Genomic DNA, 20,017 nt, shown 5'->3' on the forward strand with positions numbered 1-20,017 from the left:
GTGGTAATGCTCTTATCTAAAAATGACTTTTGTTTGCCTAACGTCTGACAGTGTTACATCTATTTCACTAGATGTTTAATTAGTTTGTTTTCATGGTCTTCTCATTTCCATTTTAGCTTTCGTTACTGATGGGCGAGAGCAGGTTTCTGGCTCTGCACTTAAAACCGGTCCCAAGGCAAAGAACGTGGCACCAGTTTGCCTTCACCCTTCCAATGTCAGCTGCATAGAGCACTCAGCCAACATTTTAAGCTCTCAACAGCTTTTGTGTTTTTAAAGTACATTCTAGCTAGCCCCTGTTTTGTCTCTGATGGCTGGCTTTCAGAGGTTGTAAACATCCATCTCACAGTGGAGTTTTCCGTTCCTATTTTTGAAACAGCAACTATTTTTCTGCAAAATACAGGTCAAGCCGTCCTGTGGAATCTACAAGAGATTCACAAACAGGTGCTCTCAAGCAGCTGTAATCTCTCCACCTTTTCTCTTTGAACAAAAACCTATAAAAGATTAATCATTTTAGTCCCTAAATGCTTTAATAACTTACCATCAGTGGATGTTTATGAATTCTATGTATAGGTTTGTGAATGGCTGGACCGCTCAAGCCCAGACTAAGCTACGTGAGGAAGTTCACATGACTGAGATATCAACAAAAGGAGAAGAGTTCAGCTCCAACCTGTGTCCCAGATTTCCTCCGGTCTCTTGGCCAACTGCCGGCTTCTTTAATATCTCAGTGGGTTTTTTTCTTTTTCAAGCACGCAAACAAACTATTACTTCCTTATACATCACCCTGCCTCAGTACGAGCTTTATTCTACATACTCCCTCCAAACTACCCCCCGATAGCTATACAGGCTTCTTAAACACCATTTCTAGTATAAACTTCTGAGCACTATTCTATATTTCAACTAGCAACAAAGATAGGTTGGTAACACAATACATAATTTTCTCAAAATGTTGAAGGGCATACTTAAACAAACCCTATGGCAATGTACATATCGCACACCTACTCAAAGGGATTTTCTTCTTGGAGCACTACTCCCCAGAACTTCAAGATGCACGTACTTAACAAGGGAAGCAAGCAAGCACGCTGCTAGAAAACTGCATTCTCCTTGAAAGTTTGGTTCAGTACAGTGAGACATCCCCACCTAACACTCACCCAACAGATGACCCTTTCCTTTGATAGCTGTTCTTCAATTTTAAGAGGCACCAGTTTAGAACAACGGTTAGGAGTAAGGATTCTTGTAGCAAAGAGCACAAGCTCATTGAACTGTTTGATTTTGTACAGCCTGCAAGAGAAGGTTGTGTTTTAAACAAAGATCATCTTTTGACCTCCTCTTCAGAGAGTTCCGGTCTTTCTGAATGAAAACAGTTCTGCTGTATGCGGAATGTGTGTTGGCTAACTCTTTAGCATAGTGGTAAGTGGATGAGAGCTAGGTTAGAAAGAAATGTCCTTTTTATCCTGAAGTTTGTTCCTTAAAGAGTTGCAGAACAGATCCTATAGTTTTAGTGATACAGAAATCTCAGCATAAAGACTTAAGAAATTATACTTAATTCAACTAAACTCTCTGAATTGAATTTTTAAAAAATTATTCAGGAGATGTGAATTGTCTGTATCATGATTGAAGCTAGGTATTGTACAAAACCAGACAACTACTGTTACTCAACAAGGCACATCCCATAGAAGCTAGATGATAAAAGTATTATTGTTTAAAATTCTGGTTTTGAGAATCAGCCTCACCTGAAATTTAAAAGAACACCAACCAAAATACCCCCCAAAATTATGTACTTGTTCTAATGCTACAAAATGTGCATGTAGGGGGAGAAGGCGGGGGCAAACCTCTCATTTGTAAAAATTTCTTAGTTTTGCTTGTATCTGTTACTCTGGAGCACCTCTCTAACTTAGAAAGCTCACTTCCACCCCTAATCCTGCTCTGTCAAGTACTCAAGTTTCTCGCTGTTGTGTGACAGCTGTAAAACTAATAAGCACACTCTCCCACTCCATTATCCACTCAGTCAACAGAAACACTGAACAGACCCCTGGGGAGCCCCACTCAGTATGACCACAGTGGATACGAATAGATTTGTTGTTCAATGGGTAGAGATCAGCCAGTTTTATATTTGCTCATAGTAGTTTCCCCTCTGCTAGCAGACTTATAATACTGTCATGCAAGACAATGCCTTACTAAAATTGGGTCAAGTGATTCCTACTTTTTTTCCAGTATCCAAAAGACTTGTTGCACTGCTCCAGGTAATTAGATTGAGAACAAGTTGTCAAATCAGCAAATCAGTGTTAATTATTACCTATCAGCTTGTTATTTTTACCCAAAATCTCACTGTTTTCACTTCTCTATCGCACTGAAAAACTGCTGGTCCTCTGACAGTCAAGATCCAAAAAGCAGTTAAGGGCTTCAGTACAATCCTAAGACACACAGTGGTAGCGCATCCTCTCACCAGTTTGGGACCTAGCGCCCCTTCAATTAACTGCTGCTAGAGTACATCACCTTAGGGTGTAGTCAAAGAGCAGTAGCCAAGTAATGAATACATTGTCTGTTTTAAATCATCTCATTTAATTACAAGGAGACCGGGTTGCCATTTTTCTCTTAGAAAATCTTATGTTAGGACTTTCTTTAATAGTACACCTATTTTTTAATAAAAAAATCTTAACCTGTTATGTCAAGTTTCAGCATAAGATAATAATGCATCCAGAATGCAGGAGGGGGTAAAGTCACACTGGAGTCAGGCATAGCCTTCCTCATTCTTCTTCTCCAAGAGTTAGCAAGGCTGAGCAGAACGAGTTCCTCCGTTAGAAAGTGATATGCAACAAATGAGGAGCGGTAGGACTCGGCACTCTGAACAATCATTTTCCATTCATTTAGCAACAACAGAGCTGTGCAGCAGTGGTAATGACAAGATTAGGCAATACAGTAAGCACTAGAGGTTCAATTGGTTTTGAGTGCAAGTGAACTTGATATAGAAGCTACAAATAATTTGGAAATTAAAGGAGACCAGAGGAATAATGATAGGCTGATATTATCATAAGTTTGCATGGAGTTTATCAGGTTAAAGATGCCCTTCTGAAAACAACAAAAAAGAAACCAAAAACTGTTTTGATTTTTTAGCATAGTATTTATTGAATAGTTTATTTCCTAGAGCCACTTTATTATGTAAGTGTCAGTGCATATTTAGCTCAGATATTTATTTTGAATGGATAAGGACAAAAAAAACCATGGATACATATATCCGGGGAAGAGGGGAGAATGGTGAATATATTAAGGAAAAAAAAGTTTGGTTCTGGCAGATCCAGGCCTACCAAGTTGTATATGAATAGCTATATAGCTAATCAGAGTACATTTGTAGGCTGGAGCCCAACACAACGCTTTTTATGTGAAAAGACAAAGTAGACTCTCATAAAAAAGCCTGTTTAGCAAAGCCATAAGCAGTGTTATTTTAAACAGTTTATTTACAATGCTTGGATTGGCAAAAAGAGATATAAAAAACAGCTAAGTCTGACACATTCAGAAGTATCACTAGTTACAGATAGACATAAGACAAGACACTGGTGGTTAAAAAGAAACCAGAAGTTGAGAACTCCTGCTAATACAGACAAGACAGGTAAACTATTAATGAAATGCAGAAATATACATATTTAGATAGTTCCTGAGATAGCATTGCATCATACTAACTGTTCAGAGATGAAAGAAGTGAACGCAGAGTTTTGAAGGAAGACACAAATACATGAGAAAGCCAGGTAAAAGCCTTAGGAGTACTACACCTGAAGTATGACACACCAAAATTGGGCCCTCGAGTTGCAATGTCACACCAATAATCCCATGCATTAAATAATGATTCGTTAACCAAATACGTGGAAGGTGTGGGGTTTGTTTGTTTAACAGTCCTACTAAAAGGGACTTCCTCAGACTTCCACTTTAAAGAAATTCAAAGAATTCAGTTGATCATTTTTGGTGGTCAAAGCTAGTCATAGCCTTTAAACTTACTGTTCAAATAAACCCACGTAACATACCAGTTACAGTGGGTAACTGTTACAGTGAGGCTGCAGAAGACCATAATCACAGAAACTCAATTCTATTTCTTTATGAACAACTACATTTATAAAATATCAGGAATAAGCAGCTGTACAACAGGTTAACTGTCATACTTGAAAGGTCAGGTACTTCATAATGCATCTCCATTTAAGAAATCAACAATTCAAACATTAGAGTGCTCTGCCAGTTGATGAAGTTAGGCAAGCATAAGAGTCATCCAAACTAGCGGTAAGTTACGTGAACATCATCTTCCTTTCAAAATCTGACAAACTAGTTTATTGCCTAGAGGGGACAATTTCCATAGAAGAAAAGCTTCCATCATGTTGGTGAGAAAATAAATTTGTGCAAGGGAATACTGTGTCTTAAATGAAGACCAAGTTACTTATTCCACTGATTAGCTGATCTGCTTCAATACAACTAAAAATCCCTTGTGATTAACTTAGTGTTATCTAACATTTTGCTAATCATTGCTAAGTGCTAATGACTAAGGTACCATTAATGTCAGTAACAGGTCATTTAAACAGCCAGCTGCTTGTCAGTCACTACAATACAGCATTGTATCTTAAACCTGCTTCATATCAAGTGGGTTGTTGATCGACTTAAGGTATGACTCCTTTTTTCGAAGATTGAGGGAAGACTGACCAAGGAAGGAGAGGAAATACCCTGTTGGGAAAGAAAAAAAAAAAGTTATTTGATTATTTGTTAGCCAATGTCAATACTGAATTTCTCAACCTTGATACATAGTATATAAGGAATGTAACAGTACAGAAGATGGGCAGCTTTTGAAATTAATGATTCAGCATTTCTAGATTTTGAACAGAACAGTTAAACCGCACCAAACGAGTAGAATGCATATATTTTAAAAAACACAGAAGAAAGATTTTTCCTTGTTTTTGAAGAGTAGCTGTTAACCAAGTATTAGCATAGATCTTGCATCACACTTTTTGCAATAATAATCTCCCTCCAAATTGAAGGCAAGATACATTATGATAACCTCTTGGAGAAATGGAGCTCCCCTCAGATCCTACAACTTTCTGCATTTTTACGAGCTTTGAGCCCCAAATTAGATGCTGAACACATGCCGCCTTGGCTACAGAAGGCAATAGACACCACAGTGATTTGCCAAAGCTTGCTTTAGCTGCGCCTGGATGGGCACAAACTAGGCAAAAAGCTGACTTTTCTAGTGCTAGGAGCATAGGCTGCTTCTGAGACTTAAAATTACAGCGAAACCAACATATCAATATGTAGCACTAAAAGTTAACCTCTTTGGGTCAGCGAGATTTTATATTCTTTTTACATTAGAGCTCAAGATACTTTCACAAGCAATCTTCTGTTGCTCTTTATAGCACAGTCAAGCTTTTCAGCATATAAACAGGTCATGGTAGTTAGGCAGCTTGCTGCACCTGCATGCTTCAAGAATCTTTTAAATAGAGATATTTTGAGCAGGTAAGGATATACCACTTCACTATGAAGTCTAATATCTGTTTATGGCATGTCTTCTATTTGCAGTCATAGGCAGTATTTGAAAATTAAATCCTAAACTCCTCCTTATATAGCAACTCTTATTAGACTCTAAAGTATTTTATACAGGATTTTTTTTTCTATTTACAGATAGGGGAACAAAAAACTTAAAACCATAGGTAAAACTAGCTGCTCAACACTTCCCTGCAACCAAGTTATTAAAGTCCTCAGAACTCTGGCCAGTGAGCTACACTGCCACTTGGACAACTGAACTTAAACAAGTAGTAATTAAATTCTATAGAAATTAAGAAAAAAACACAGAAAAATTAAAGTTAAAAGGGTTTGTGAAAGAATTAACTTTGCACCCAGAACAGAAATAGAACTAGACCACATGCGAGTGTTGACTCCAATCCTGTGCATTGGAACAAGTCAAAGAAAAACCCAACACCATTTAAAACACTTTGTGCATTCTAGGGTTTTATATAGTTGTACCGTGCTGTCTTAGTTTAGAGGAATCAAGATTTTTTTGCTCACTTCATGCAAGATGGGCATTAACAGTCAGGATTTTGATGTACAGAATTTTTCAGCACCACACTGGTTATTATCTCCAGTATCATCACGAGTGCTAGTAATAATAGGGACAGGACACGATCTGTCCAAGGCATGACCATTTAAGCTTTCCAAGTTGGAAGAGGTTTTTTCTTCTACAGCACTTGAAAGACGAATATTTGGAGAGCCAGGACACAGCACTGGTCGAGGCCTGGAATTTTGAGAGCTCCAATCCACAGAATTGGAGCGATGAACATTAACAACACATTTTACAGATCCATTTATGTTGCACGTAGAAGATGAACGAGCAATCTACAATTAGGAAGGGGTTCAAGAGTTAGTCCAAACAAGAAAAAACCCAAGCATCCAAGTTTTATTGGTATTTTTACTCTATAGTTTTTCTACACCAAAAAATCCCCACAAAAGCACAGTCCAGGATTTTATTTAAATAAAACAACACGTCTGAAAAACAGCTTTGACTCTCTCAATGGACTCGAGCAGGAAACTAAAGCTGCAGGAAACCTGTCTAAGAACGGCACTGGTATCCCAACTTGAGGGGCTGGAATCCAAACCTCTCTTTTCCCCCTCAACCTTATCATTCAACCAAAAAGGCTTTATGCAAGTGTGGGATTGGTTAAAAAAAAAAACAACACACCACATGACATCACACACAACGTATGATCTGCTGCCAAGCTGCAGCTTACTACCTTCGAGGTCCAAGAACTCTGGGAAGAATTCGAAATATGAAAATAGTTTTTCCTACTATAAGTTCCTATCATTTTGTGGAAAAAAGTTTTTTGTATGGGGTAGACACACACACAGAGAAAAGTGCATAACTTGCATTTTCATAAGAAATGAGAGACAGTGCTGTATCAAAATGAAGACAGAATATTAGAATTCTAAAACAATTGTTGGAGCAATCATAATTGAAGGAAGAAAATCTCTACAGAGAACTGGAGTATAGCCACACTAGTAGAATTTTTTTTTAATTTCCTCTAAAGCAAGGGAGTCCACTGTGATCCTTCCTCCCTTACTAATTCATATTTTCTCATGCCTATCTCATGTGGGAGAGCAGGGCAATATCTTTATGTTGTACAATTTAATGGCCACCCAAAAATACTGAATTATGTCTATATTAAGGTACTGACATATCAGGCAGTAGTAGAAAGATACACAGGAAATCCTGTTCTTGGCCTTCTGTCCTACAAACTACAGACTTTAAAGTAGATGTTTACTCAGCATACAGGTATATTCAAACACTAGAAGAAAAGTGAAGATGATGAAAAAATTTCTACAAAATCTAGCCTGCTTTACTAGACTGTACTAGGAAATTGAATTTGACCTAATGTAGCAGAAGAAAGCTGCAATAGGTAGTCAGGCATAGCAGAAGAGTTGCAGTATGTAGAACAATATATTATTTTACCAAGTTTTCTTAAACACGTATAAGGAGACCATTCCCTTGCCTTTTTTAAAACTCTCAGGCTGCAGCATCTGTATTTCTCTACCCTTCCTTCCCAGTTTCACAGGGTGTCTATCATCTCACTACTTTCATTGATACTTTCACCGTACTAGTCAGGGTTGTTCACCACATTTGTATATATTGTCCAAAATCAAAAGCATGAACCAACTTAAGACAGTGTGTCGGAAGTTTGTCACTCTCTCAGAAGAGGATACATTCCACCTCTGGCAAAAGAGGTTGCTTGCGTTTTTTTTCCCAACTTAATTGTACAAGGCAACTCCCAGCTTCTAGTACATACAGCAGATTGTTCCGCAGTTTCAGCAAGTAAGCCTTCTCATTAAACAACTCTTGCGCAGAAAATAACACATCTATGAATGTAGTTAAAAAAAATTTTTCTACTGTGGATCTTGAAATTGTTAAAGTAAGATCAGCACCAGACATTAAAATAACTGTGATCTTAAAAAGGTTACTTGTTTGGCCTGCAACAGCCAAATCACTTACCGCTAATGACGACGTACTAGTCAGTCGGCTGCCTATATAACTCTCATTAGCTGAGCTGGGACTTCTTCCTTCTGTTGCACTATGTGACATTAAAGCCCTTCGAAGAGCTCTCTTTGGTGTTTTTGAGAAAGAAAATGCTCTTGTAACCTGAGGGGTTTGACAAGCAGTTATACACTGACAAAAATCAGGCTGTAATAACTACTACAATATAGGCTACCATTCAAGTTTTGAACTTGAAATGTTAATATGACTGTGTCAAAACTAGCCAAACACACCTACCCACAAGGTGGTCTGACTTTTAAGGCTCTCCATCACCCCTGCTCTTCTCACTCTGTCCAAATATGAAGACAACATGGCGGGGAGGGGCAGAGATTCAGGGAGAAGTCAAAATAAGGTCTAGTCAACTAGGCTTCCCCACATCCCTTGAGTTCTGCAAAGTCAGCCCCCCCTCCTTTAAGTTGCTCTCAATTTAGTCTTCAGCAGCTTCCAAACTACAGCAGCCTCCAGTTTTCACTATGAAACAGTATTAACATCTTGAACATACTAACCCTGCTGGGAGGCTGCTGAGAATGGGGAACAGATTCCTCCTTGCTGCACCATTCTCTGTCACCCCTTCTCACAGGCCACAAACTTTAGCAGAACCAAACCCAGTGCACATCCAACATATCAGAGCAGACAGACAGCCTTCCTCCTGCCTCCCAGCCAGGTCCTCTTAGCAGAATAGGGCACAGTTCCTCAGCCCATTAGTTGAGAGCAGCTAAGCCATACACAAAGGAAAGCGTACACAGGCAGACACCAGCATTCAGCGCTTACTTCCTTGCTATTCCAAAATCTATTTTCTTACCAGGACACACATACTCTACACCCATCCTACTTTTAAAGGTACTTGAATTTAGGTAATTGCATGCAGGTTTAAAACTCCATTCAATATGCTAAAAACAGTTACAGCTGAGGGTTGGGGTTTTTTTGCACTATATTTAAAAGGTTCAAAATATTAAACAGAGTAAGTGCTATAACAGGCTTAAAAATGACTACATAATACTTATGACCATAATACTTAAGACTATATACAGATACTCCAAAACTACTCAGTCAAAACCTCAAACGCTCTCCACCTTCCTTCTTTAAGGAGCTTATACTTATGAGTTTTAGTTCAGATTAAGTTTTTCCTGTCACTACTGTACATGCTATAAAACACCTGAAACAGGAATACTAGCACGATTCCCTGACTAAAATGGGTTTTACTGTAAAGCACTGTCTTTGTAGTATCTTACCTTTTTTGATGTTTTCTTTATTGCCCTGGATGCTCTGCTTAAAGTACTGTCCATATCTTTAGTATTTACTTCAACGGAATCAGGATCAGCAGTATAAATGAGATTTTCCTATAGGCAAAAATAGTCTTAATAATGGTCAACAAACATCAGCACTTGTCAAAATATCATTCTCTAATTCATTAGGTCAGATTTAGAGGTTTTAATTGCCATATTCCTCCATATTCAATTCTTAATATACAGTTAAGCAGCTATTTGCTTTCATGCCATTTCATGAGATTAACTGCTGGTGCAATCAGTTTATGAAACCAATTCATCAGTAGTTTTACATTTGGTTTGTTTGATTCAGTTTCAAGTTCAGGGTTGACCAAACTAAAAGCAGGAGTTCTGAAGCATACCTGCGGAGTTTCACAACATATATACCCCTTTGTTTCACTGACACACCTAGCACTGTTCTGAAGTAAAATCTCCATAGCTCCAGCTGTCAAACGTTAAGTCTAAACCCTTCAGCTTAAGCCCAATAATGTTTCAGAATAGCCACAAGTTTGGTTTGTTTTTTGTGGTGGTTTTTTTTTTGTGGGTTGTGTTTTTTTCTTCCCATGCCTCATTCTTATACTCTAGCATGTGCAAAGCAATCTCTGGCTAGCTACTTGCAAAACTTGGGGGGGGGACACCACGCATGGGAGTGATGGGAGGGGGAAGTGGCTGGGGGTTTTTTTGTTGTTGTTGTTCTTTTGGGTTTTTATTTTGAGAAAAGACAGTTTACCTAAAAAAAAAGTTTTGGAAAAAAAAGTCATAAGGACAGCAGACAGCAAGCTTACGGCTATTCCTAGTGTCTAACACAGAGTAGGTAAAGCCTTTACTGCCACCATGTGGCAAGGTCAACGCTATCTCATTCTCACATGATGCTACAGAGTTCTTGAAAACCAGGGAAAAGGGGAAATGTGCTTAAATTGAAGCTCAATTTGACATTTAAATCAGCAAGAAGAGAGTATTATATAGTTGGTACAAAGCAGTAGTTACAGAAATTATAACTAATGGGATTCAGCATAGTACATTACAATTTGTCAGCACATGATTCTGAATGTCCTGGGGCAAGAGGGAATGATACATTTATTACACAAAGATTTAATTTCTATTAAAAAACCCAACATTTTTTCCATCCCTTTGTGTTATACGTAACACAAGAGACTGAAGATAGGCGACAGACAGATTAAAGCAAATTAACACTTCTGAATCAGTACTTTTCCTACTCAGTACCTAAAAAGGAAGGAAAAGCACAAAGCCAAGTTTCTTATTCGTAAGTCCCTGGATGACAAGCCAAACAAAATAAAACTAAAATGCTATTTTGATTACTTAACTACCTCTCCTGGAACAAGCATGTCTTTAAAAATCACAGACAACCAAATACTGTACAGTAAGAGCACAATGCAGAACAAAAGATTTCTAGCTTAAACCCAGGTTGTTTCAGCTACATGTACTGCACATATTTTCAGCAAATTTGGATGACTGATATGCATACACTCTTACATAATTAAAACATTAGCTGAAAATCTCTTGCCCTAATTGGAGAGGATCTACTCTTCAAATTAGTAGTTTTCTGGCTGTGGAAGGCCCACACGTTTAACTTCTAAATATGTGAGGAGGCCAGTGCCTCTTTATTTCATTGTTTTATTTCCTTGTTTTAAGGTTGTAGGCTTCTTGTCTATAGGAGGACACGTCTCTTACATTATGGTGCCTGTGCAGATAAGGTGTAGAACAAAGAATTCAACTTAACACAGAGTTAAACCAAAACATATGATTCGTAATGCTGGGATTGTAAATTGAAACATAGCTGTGAAAGAACCAAGCTGAAGACAATTCTGTTTAGATCTGCAGTGCAGAGTTTAAATTATAAATAATTAATTTGTGATGGGGGAAGGGCATGATTCTTGATTTTTAAGTACTTAATAGCTTCTGTAGAAGCTAACTTTCAGGCGGTTTCCTTTTCCACTTTTTAACCACGCACTTGCGGACGTGCTAGCACAAATGTTTTCTGCTCTACTTCACCTCAAGCATGTCCACCATTAACAAGTTCTTTAGCTTCATGTGCTTCAAGCCAAAAAGAGAGAAATATTTCCATTCAGCAACTTGGTTCCGGAGTACTTACTGCATCTGCTTTACAAATAGTGTTAGCCACGTGCCGACACAGCATCTTCAACCAGTCTTCTTTAGGAGGTTCTTCAGTTGTCATCTGGAAACTGAGTAGCTTGTTGTTGAGTTCTGTAGGTGGCCGCACAACTAAAGCAAAAGCTTTTTGGCAATCTACAGTTTATTAAAAAAAAGAGGCAAGGAGTTAAGACAAAGAATAATTATTTTTCATATAATTCAGGGGTGAACCTTCAGAAGAGTTAACCCTCCATCTGCCAGGAGCTAGAGTTAGAGACAATATGATTCGGTGCAAGGATTTTATCTTTATTTACACATTAGCTGTTGTATCACTTGTTGTTTGATTGTTTACTCACCAAATAATCTGCATACTATAGTCTGCAGACTAGTCAATCTTTACTGGATATAGCAGCAAATATCAATTTCATTCTCTAACTCATGACATGTTGGACAGATCATTTCTTTATCAACAGAGAACAAGGAGAACAACATTTACCCTATTTTGTAAAGCAGGAAAAAGCAACAAAGACATCAGTACTATATATGACACGTTAAAATAGTCGAGTTACAATGGTTTTACTGTTTAAACTTGACAAAGATTGCTCACTTAATAGCAGAAAATTAATCCTTTATAGCAGACACAGCTGAAGCATGCTAAACACAGTTGAGAGAGGAAGAAAGAAAAAACTACCCATTGCCAATTCAGAAAAACAGCACTGGAAAAGCAGTATATAAAAGAGAGTAGCGGACCTCTCCCAAGATTTGCACACTAAAATTCTTAGCAAGTATTAAATGGTATGCTTACAAATGGCTCCCATCGCCCAAGTCCCAAAGTAAACTTAAGTGTGGTACTGTAATTTAAAGAGAACTCTTAAAAGAGAAACCCTAAAGTACCTTTTAAAAATGCAGGTAGGCATCACGTTTACCACCTACCCTCTTTGCCATTCCTATTTTTTATTGGGTTTCTAGGTTTTTATTGGGTTTCTACGTTCAGGTGCTTCAGAGAACATAAAACAGAACAAGTATGACATGCATACCATCACCTACAGTGAAATATCAAATCTATCTTTCTAGGGTATAGATCTAGAAACTAGTCTGACTAGACTTCTTTAGAAGTCACTATCAAGGCTGGAACAGTATTGTAGCATGAGTTCTGCTGCTGTAGCAATGCATCACATCAGTGAAACCCCTACAGTCTCAGCATGGCAAAGCAGCCACAGAAATTAAGTCATCTAAATATTTCTTTTAAGATGCGAAACACAGCTCCTCCTGAGCATCATTATCACCAGTTAAATGAAGATTTGGTTTCGCAGCAACAGCACTTGTCTCTGGTCAGTCTAATGCTCTGGACTGAAGTTTGGTTTTTTTGATTTTGTTTTGTAAATCCAGAGCTGTCAAAAGTGTACTCCTCTGTTTAACTCATACTGTCATGTGGTTAGCTCATACTAAGCCATCTAGTAGTTCTGCCAAATTCAGCATCCTGCAGCGATTCTTGAAAAGCCAAAAGGTGTCAATGCAAGGAATTATCAAGCTCATGCAGAGCTGCAAACAGAAGCTTACTAAAAATCACATACCTAACATACCGTACAACAAATATACCTTAGCATTCCATCCCACAACAGCAGACCTTTATCCTTTATACTCTGAACCACAGTTTTCATTAGTTATCACAGCACTTGAAAACATACAGACCTTCTGTCTCCCTGATGTCTAGGACTTTCTTGATCTGGGAGAGAGGCATGAGAACAACATGCTTAAGAGATGCAGGAGGCCTTGTGTGGCCATGCGGACTCTTGAAAGCACCAATAACTTTATGCCTTTTCCTCGCAATCTGCGGTTAAATAGAAGACAAAGAGGTTAAAGTTAGAAGGTCTATTGCCATAGTTTTGTTTCTCTTCTATTCTTTTACCTTCTAGTATAGAGGAAGGCACAGAAAGCCTTGCTGCAGAAAAGTCCTCTAAAGAGTATTTTACTCTATTTACTCTACCACATAAATCTTTAAGGAACTCACTTATCTCACCACTCACTGTCTACAGTTCAAGTGGCCCAGCAATACTTGTTACTTAGCATCAATACACTTACCTCAAAAATAAAATAAATTAAAAAAAAAGATCAAAAGGGGAAGTAATTTTGCATTACAGACCTCAATTCTACCCTGCCTAACAAGCAAAGACCCTTTGAAACCTACCACAAGGTAGTCTAGATTTAAACAGAAAAGACAACATCTATATGCATGAACCAACTTAGACTGTGGTATGTTATTCCTAGAAATATTACTTGCTGTTGCTTGCGCATACAGCCATTGAGTGAGTTTTGCAGTGGAGGTCAGTCAGTCAGTTCTTACTTTACATTGACACACAGGTATTTTACATATTTTTTAAGTAAGGTATCTTCAGTTGCTTGTGTCTTGTACAAGAGATAAGCCAAGAAGCTTTATTAAAGGCGTTTTCATTTTCCTTCCATTTTCCTTTCCTTCCTTCATAAGAAGTGATGAAGCTGAGTCAACTTGACTCCCAGGAAGAGTTTATCACTAGTCACAACACTAGGCTTTTGTCTCTAAATGCTGCTTAAGACAGCACTACTTTTCGATTATTTTGGAGTTGGTTTTCTATGAAGACAATGTTCTTTACTGCTGTAGACAGTAACAAGTACTTTCATAAAGTGTCCTTCACAACGTCAGTTTCTCCACATAAGTCTCCAAAACCCAGTTAGATTACTTTTCCCTCCTAGTTCTTCCTAACGTACTGTTAGTCTAAGGCATTTAATATGTGAATTTTTTTTTGTAGCCTAAGCACAGAGGCCCACGATTTACTCACATTAAATATGACTAAACTTTAGAAGGACAAACATCTTGCTAAGCCGACGACTCCAGCATTTTTTCATCCATTGGTACTACTCGAAGTGCTATTCAGATAACCATTTATTTCTTAACATATTAAGCTGCTTTTAAATTTTTTGACCTGGCTGCAAGACATTAAAGGCTACATTAACACCTCTCAATCATCCAGAATTGACTAGCTACTTGTGTTGGCTTATACAATAGCTAATGGAAAAGCAACATCAGCATGTATTGAGCTATCAGCTTTCCGTGACTTAGAATTCTGCTTCAAAGTTTTTAAATTTTACTTGTTTATATTCATATGTAGTGTCAAGCCTTTTATAATTCCGTTCATGAGATGTATACTTTTATAGTCATCTTACCTCTAGGCAATCATTGAATAGAAAGAGTGTGACCTGTTCTCCCCTGTCACAGAGGTCATCACCAAGTGCTACAGTTTCCAAACGCTGAACTAAGCTTCGGTGAGAGGACAAGAGATTGGCCTAAGTGATACAAGCAAAAAGCTCGTTAAGCATTTAGTTCAAGGGCTGGATTACTGCTTGCTTACAGCTTAACACTGGAAATCTGTTTAAACCAGCACCATTGCATTTTAACCTCACATACTTTTGCAAAGGGAGAAAACTAGCGCACAGTCATTTTACAGGTCTGCAGCTTCAGAGAAATTACTTACTGGACATCCATCAACTTCATAGACAACGTCAAAGAACTGCCTTTGTGCCTCTGTTTTTCTTTTGTCTTCGTTAATATGTCTGAGGGAAGCATATTATATTTATCTTCAATATCAAGCAACAGTAAATGAATGCACTGCATTTGAGACATACAAAAATAATGAAGCTAAACATTCAGAGATATATTTTCCAGTGCTGCTGTGTAAACTATAAGACCAACCACACTTGTTCATTGAAGTAACCAAGTACCATATGCTAAGCACATAGGAAACTTTGGACCTAGAACAATATTCTTGTCATGTCATCAGTAGCTGACACACCATTCAGTTAATGTATAAATCTCCTCCCCTGCCCCGTAAAATTTTGAACTAGAGACCAACCCAATGCAGTTCTTTACAGCCTGCATTTTATCCCCTCAAGTCAGGGCTGCAGCTCACCAAGAAGCAGATGCAAGAATAATTACAATTTAAAAGTTTTTGTTGTTGTTGTTAGAATCAGACAAACATTTACCCAATTAATACAGGAGGTCTCATTGCTGGAGACATACGCTACACTTCAAAAGAGGTGAGACTTACAATCTAAACAGCTTCAGCTTTAAGCTAATTAACTCGTGGAATGGTGCCAAGAACAGCTAATACAGGACCAGAAGAGAAACTAATCTTCCACCAATAGCGCGTCCTTTCAGTGGATATAGGCACAGAAGTAAGTTTTAAAGACAAAACAGATCTATTCCATCCTGGAGGGAATCATAGAATCATACAGGTTGGAAAAGACCTCTAAGATCATCGTGTCCAACCGTAGAATAGATAGAAATGAGAGTTGGAACACAACAGAGGACTAGGGACATTCAGTTTCATGCTGAGGCAGGGAGTCAGAAGACATTCAGGTAAAAGTGCTGGGTAACAACGCCACAGACTCCTTCAAGAGAATGCCAGAGTGACAACAGTGGCCAAAGGGAGAGTGAAGAACACATACAATTATGTATACTTACATGGAGACTGAAGTTATGGCAACGACACACTAAGAGCAATTCAGAAGGAAGAGAGATATAAATGTATAACAGTATGTTTCATAGAATGAACATCACTTACGTCATCACTTCCTTTAATGATTCAATAGCTCTCTCTAGAGTTATTTTATCTGGGTTCTCTTCTGCTGTATGCTTCTTTATATCTACAATTAAAAAAAAAAATTTAAAAACCCACACACATTACAAATGCCTGAAAAGAAATACGAAAAATTCAAGTTTAAACTGTAAGTCACATAAGATGACTGAAGAAATCACAGCTATCCTGGAGTCCAAATAGCCTTGATTAAGTGGGGAAGTAGGGTGAGCAGCAATTGTCCATGCATCTCATTAAGAAAAAACCCACCTACAATACAAAACCAAACCCTTAAACTATTCAAAAAAAATCAACAAGACCACAAGCTGTTTTTGTTGCAGTGCAGAGACAAGCATGGAAGCCTTTTTCTAACTGAAGCAAAGGATGGTGGTGTGGTTTTTTTTTTAATTATTATTTTTATTAACGTAATCATTATTAGCAAGTGGTTGATACCAGGTGGAACACATGAAGCTGTAATTGCTCTCTAGTTTATGCTAGCTGCATTTGAATATCAATTATATTTGTATTTGAACAGACAAAACTGTTGTCAGAGCAACCTCTTCCTCTACCTGTATCCTGCAGACAAATATATGAACAAGTGAAATTTAGCCAAAAGTATGCTTTCTTTAGTAATTGGTCTTGCTGACTGCCATTAAGCATGATTAACTCCCAGAATCAGGCTTGTTTTATATGAGAAAAGCTGTTGCTAATTATGACAAAAAGCAGACATTATCTTGGTTTTAAGACCTTTACAGACAAACTAATAAAAAAATACATTACTAGATTACCATTTAGTAGTAGAGCAACACTAGGCAGCCTTTGAACAGGACGGATAAGGAGTTCAGCTAGGCTTTGGCGGCCACATTCAGGTTTAGCTTGGTTTATCTGGGGAAAAGAAAGGGGGAAAAGAAAATAATTCTTACTTTTTTCCACACACACAAAAAACCCAAAAATCACAAACTAGGAGAAAAATTGTCTTCCCTGAAACTAGCATTGCAGTAAAAGTTTGAGAATCATTTACAACAGATACTCAGTCATTAACAGATCATGTTAAAAAACACATTATATTAAATCTGCGCAGTATTTATCACACTATTTATGTTCTCAGAATATCTAGTTTTAAACCGTCCATATTATCAACCCCTCAGTCCTTGTTTCAGAAGCTAATGCTAATGTGGAGCGGGACGGGGGTCAGCCTGTTCTCTTATTCATTTCTCCATCTTTTAGATATCAATACTTGGATAACACTCCTGGTACCTCAGAAAACATGAGTCGAAATCTGTCAGTTTGGTTACTCCACTATTTGAGAGACACTTGTGAGATACAGAAGACAAGTTCAAGCTACACTGCACTATTAATCAACTATATACCTTTATCTGAAGAGCTCAAGAGTCTTGAGACTCATCTTCAGATAACTCTTTCTTTGAAGATCATCTTCCTGTTAGATCCCCACTGTTATACTCCTATGCATTAGTCACAAGAACATTGAGAGATTCTACCTCCCTGGAACTTCACAGATGCCAAAAGTGAGCTAAAAGCTATTTCAGAAATACAAGTCTTTTAAACACAGGGAGGGGGACCAATAAAAAGCAGCAGCTCTAGTTATCTTTACAGAAAAGAGAAGACATGTATTTGGTAGAAAGTAATCAGAATGCACTTTTTCCAGCAACAAATGCATATAATCAAACTATCTTGAAAGCTGTATAACAGAGGAGGAACTTGGACCTCTTATGAAAATGAGTCTTACGGGGAGCTTGAGGGATTGAAGTTCAAATCCTTCCTATTTCAGTCTCATCAAGAGATGTTCACATTCTTTTAAGCTTCCAAAATTCCACATTCTTCCATCTACTGCATTAAGTAGTTTACTTGGTAATGGTCTCCATGTTCTACTCAAAGACTTAGTTCTGCAGACACTTACCTTTAGGAAGGCATGAAACCTTGGCTTCTGTTTTTCACATCTAGTAATAGTCTCCTTGCTCATTTCGAAGAAATTCACAAATGGAGGGTATGTTTTCAACAAGTCTTTCGACTGAAAGAAACAACTGTTACGGCTCCACTTTACATATTATGTAGCACTGTACATATGTTCATATGCCCTGAGCCATACAAAGCTGCTCAAAGGCACATTTCAATAAAGAATAATAAAAAATGTGTTGTAAACCCATGCGTGTTCACAGAACAAGTTAAGACATTCTTGCATGCCAGATGCCCAAGATTCAATGTTGCTGATTAAATGCCGACTGCTCTCAGAAACATCAAGTACACCTGTGACAGTCTTAGAAGCTGCTGAGCAGCTCAAGTAGAACGCAGATTCTTACCTAACAAGATGCTTTTGGTGAGAATTTTGGAAATTTCAGACAGGTATTTTCTCCAGTTACTGCAATCACCTTTAAAAGACACTGAACCACCAAAAGCAATACCTTAGACTGAAAACCTTTGAATGCCAAACACTATTTGCCTCAAAATGATCAGGTCAGCAAAAGCACAAGATACCTAGCAGAGTACTTATGTTAAAATGCACTGCAGACCCAGACCTAGCTTTCCTGTTCTGCACATTCTGTAGTTGGGAAAACACGGAGTCCTTATTCACTTACACATTTCAAGTCTTGAAGGAAGAACCCAAGAAGTTTCCGTGAAAAGTTATTTTCCTTGTTATTTACTATTGATCAGAGGCAGCAGATAGCTAAGGCTACAGGAAGAGCCCGTTTTAATGTCCAAGTAAAAAGCATGTCTGTAGGGTTAGCAAATTCTCAAACCGTATCTATTTGGAGTTTTACCTCCTCATGCAAGTGGGCAAATACATACACTTAATCTTGACATGGATTACCTATACAAAGTATATCACCTAACTCAACTGAAAAGTCTAAACAGAAAATACAATGATACAAGTTAGTGTTCTTGCTCACTCAGTAGTGCTTTACTTGTGTTTGCTAGCTCCTACAAATGGATTATTTGTAAGGCAAGATAATAGCTCATAATAGCTCTAATGCATAAAAAAAAGAAACAGAAACTTACATATTTAAGAATGATATCACCAATACTTTTGCTTTCAGTCCAATTCACCATAAGATCTTCCAGGTCTTCCTAGAATACATGCAGGGATGGGAGGGAAGAAAATAAGATGAGAATGAACTGCATAAAGCTGTAAGATGGGATTGGTGTTCTGCCAAACATATTATTAGCTGTGTGTTTCCACGCTGACAAAACAGGCAATCCTAAAAGCTGTACAATTTCACAGTAAGCCCCTTTAGTCTACTGAGAGCTGAAAGCAAGAGACCTCTGGCTTACTGAACATATAGTTTTCAATCAATGCAAGCAGAGCCTAGCTGTGTATCAGCACTAACCAACTGTGCAACACGATCACACTGCTGTGTCCAACACGCTACAGAACATATCCCAGAAGATTATTAAAAAAATATACACAGAAGACAGTTAAACCAATTCTAATTAAGAGTCCACAACTAACATAGGACTCTTAAGTCCATAAGATAGGATTGAAATAGAACTAGCATAGACTTCCCTCGCTGCACCAGGGTGTCAAGGAAAGTGAGACCAAGCTGTTAAGCCTGTATCAGCTTGATAAGGATCAAGCTTCTTCACTGTCAGCTAATAACAGGGACAGGAGGACACAGCTGAAGGTTCAGGATTCGCCTTAAGTGAAAAGGATTCACCATTAATATTGGTTTGTTGCTGCCACTTATCATTATTACTCAAAAGATGAAGGAAAACACAACCACTACATCTAAGCAACTTTGTCTACACTGCATGCTGACCGTGAATCCTACTTGACACATCGATACACATGCTCTACTTTCATCTCAGTCTCAGTGGGCACATATCAATACCTATCGTGATTAACTAGACTGGATCCCAACACTTGAAGAAAAAAAAAAAACCATGACACAAAAACACCAAACCACTGAGTTGCAGGCAGTCTGCAAGTCCCTCTATTTTAAAAGCCTACCGTGAAATGCAGACAGGAA

The 20,017-nt window shown here is 38.0% G+C and overlaps 1 protein-coding gene across 2 annotated transcripts in view; it reads right to left on the minus strand.

Annotated features, from left to right (window-relative positions):
* Positions 1-3,110: 3,110 nt before the first annotated feature.
* ECT2 (epithelial cell transforming 2) overlaps positions 3,111-20,017 on the minus strand; it is a 31,046-nt gene continuing 14,139 nt past the window's right edge. The window contains exons 15-26 of one of the 2 annotated variants that reach the window (XM_075157380.1): positions 19,050-19,118; positions 17,953-18,063; positions 16,823-16,919; positions 16,023-16,104; positions 14,934-15,012; positions 14,626-14,745; positions 13,117-13,255; positions 11,426-11,580; positions 9,280-9,387; positions 8,006-8,152; positions 6,031-6,357; positions 4,618-4,698 (exon numbers count right to left, since the gene is read on the minus strand). In XM_075157380.1, the coding sequence (XP_075013481.1) occupies positions 6,055-6,357; positions 8,006-8,152; positions 9,280-9,387; positions 11,426-11,580; positions 13,117-13,255; positions 14,626-14,745; positions 14,934-15,012; positions 16,023-16,104; positions 16,823-16,919; positions 17,953-18,063; positions 19,050-19,118 (1,410 nt within the window). In that variant the 3' untranslated portion in view covers positions 4,618-4,698; positions 6,031-6,054. Of the gene's footprint in view, positions 4,699-6,030; positions 6,358-8,005; positions 8,153-9,279; positions 9,388-11,425; positions 11,581-13,116; positions 13,256-14,625; positions 14,746-14,933; positions 15,013-16,022; positions 16,105-16,822; positions 16,920-17,952; positions 18,064-19,049; positions 19,119-20,017 lie in introns of both variants that reach the window. The other variant, XM_075157381.1, reaches the window with a different exon arrangement.

Source organism: Calonectris borealis, chromosome 9, assembly GCF_964195595.1.
Source record: "Calonectris borealis chromosome 9, bCalBor7.hap1.2, whole genome shotgun sequence".
Classification (NCBI taxonomy): Eukaryota; Metazoa; Chordata; class Aves; order Procellariiformes; family Procellariidae; genus Calonectris; species Calonectris borealis.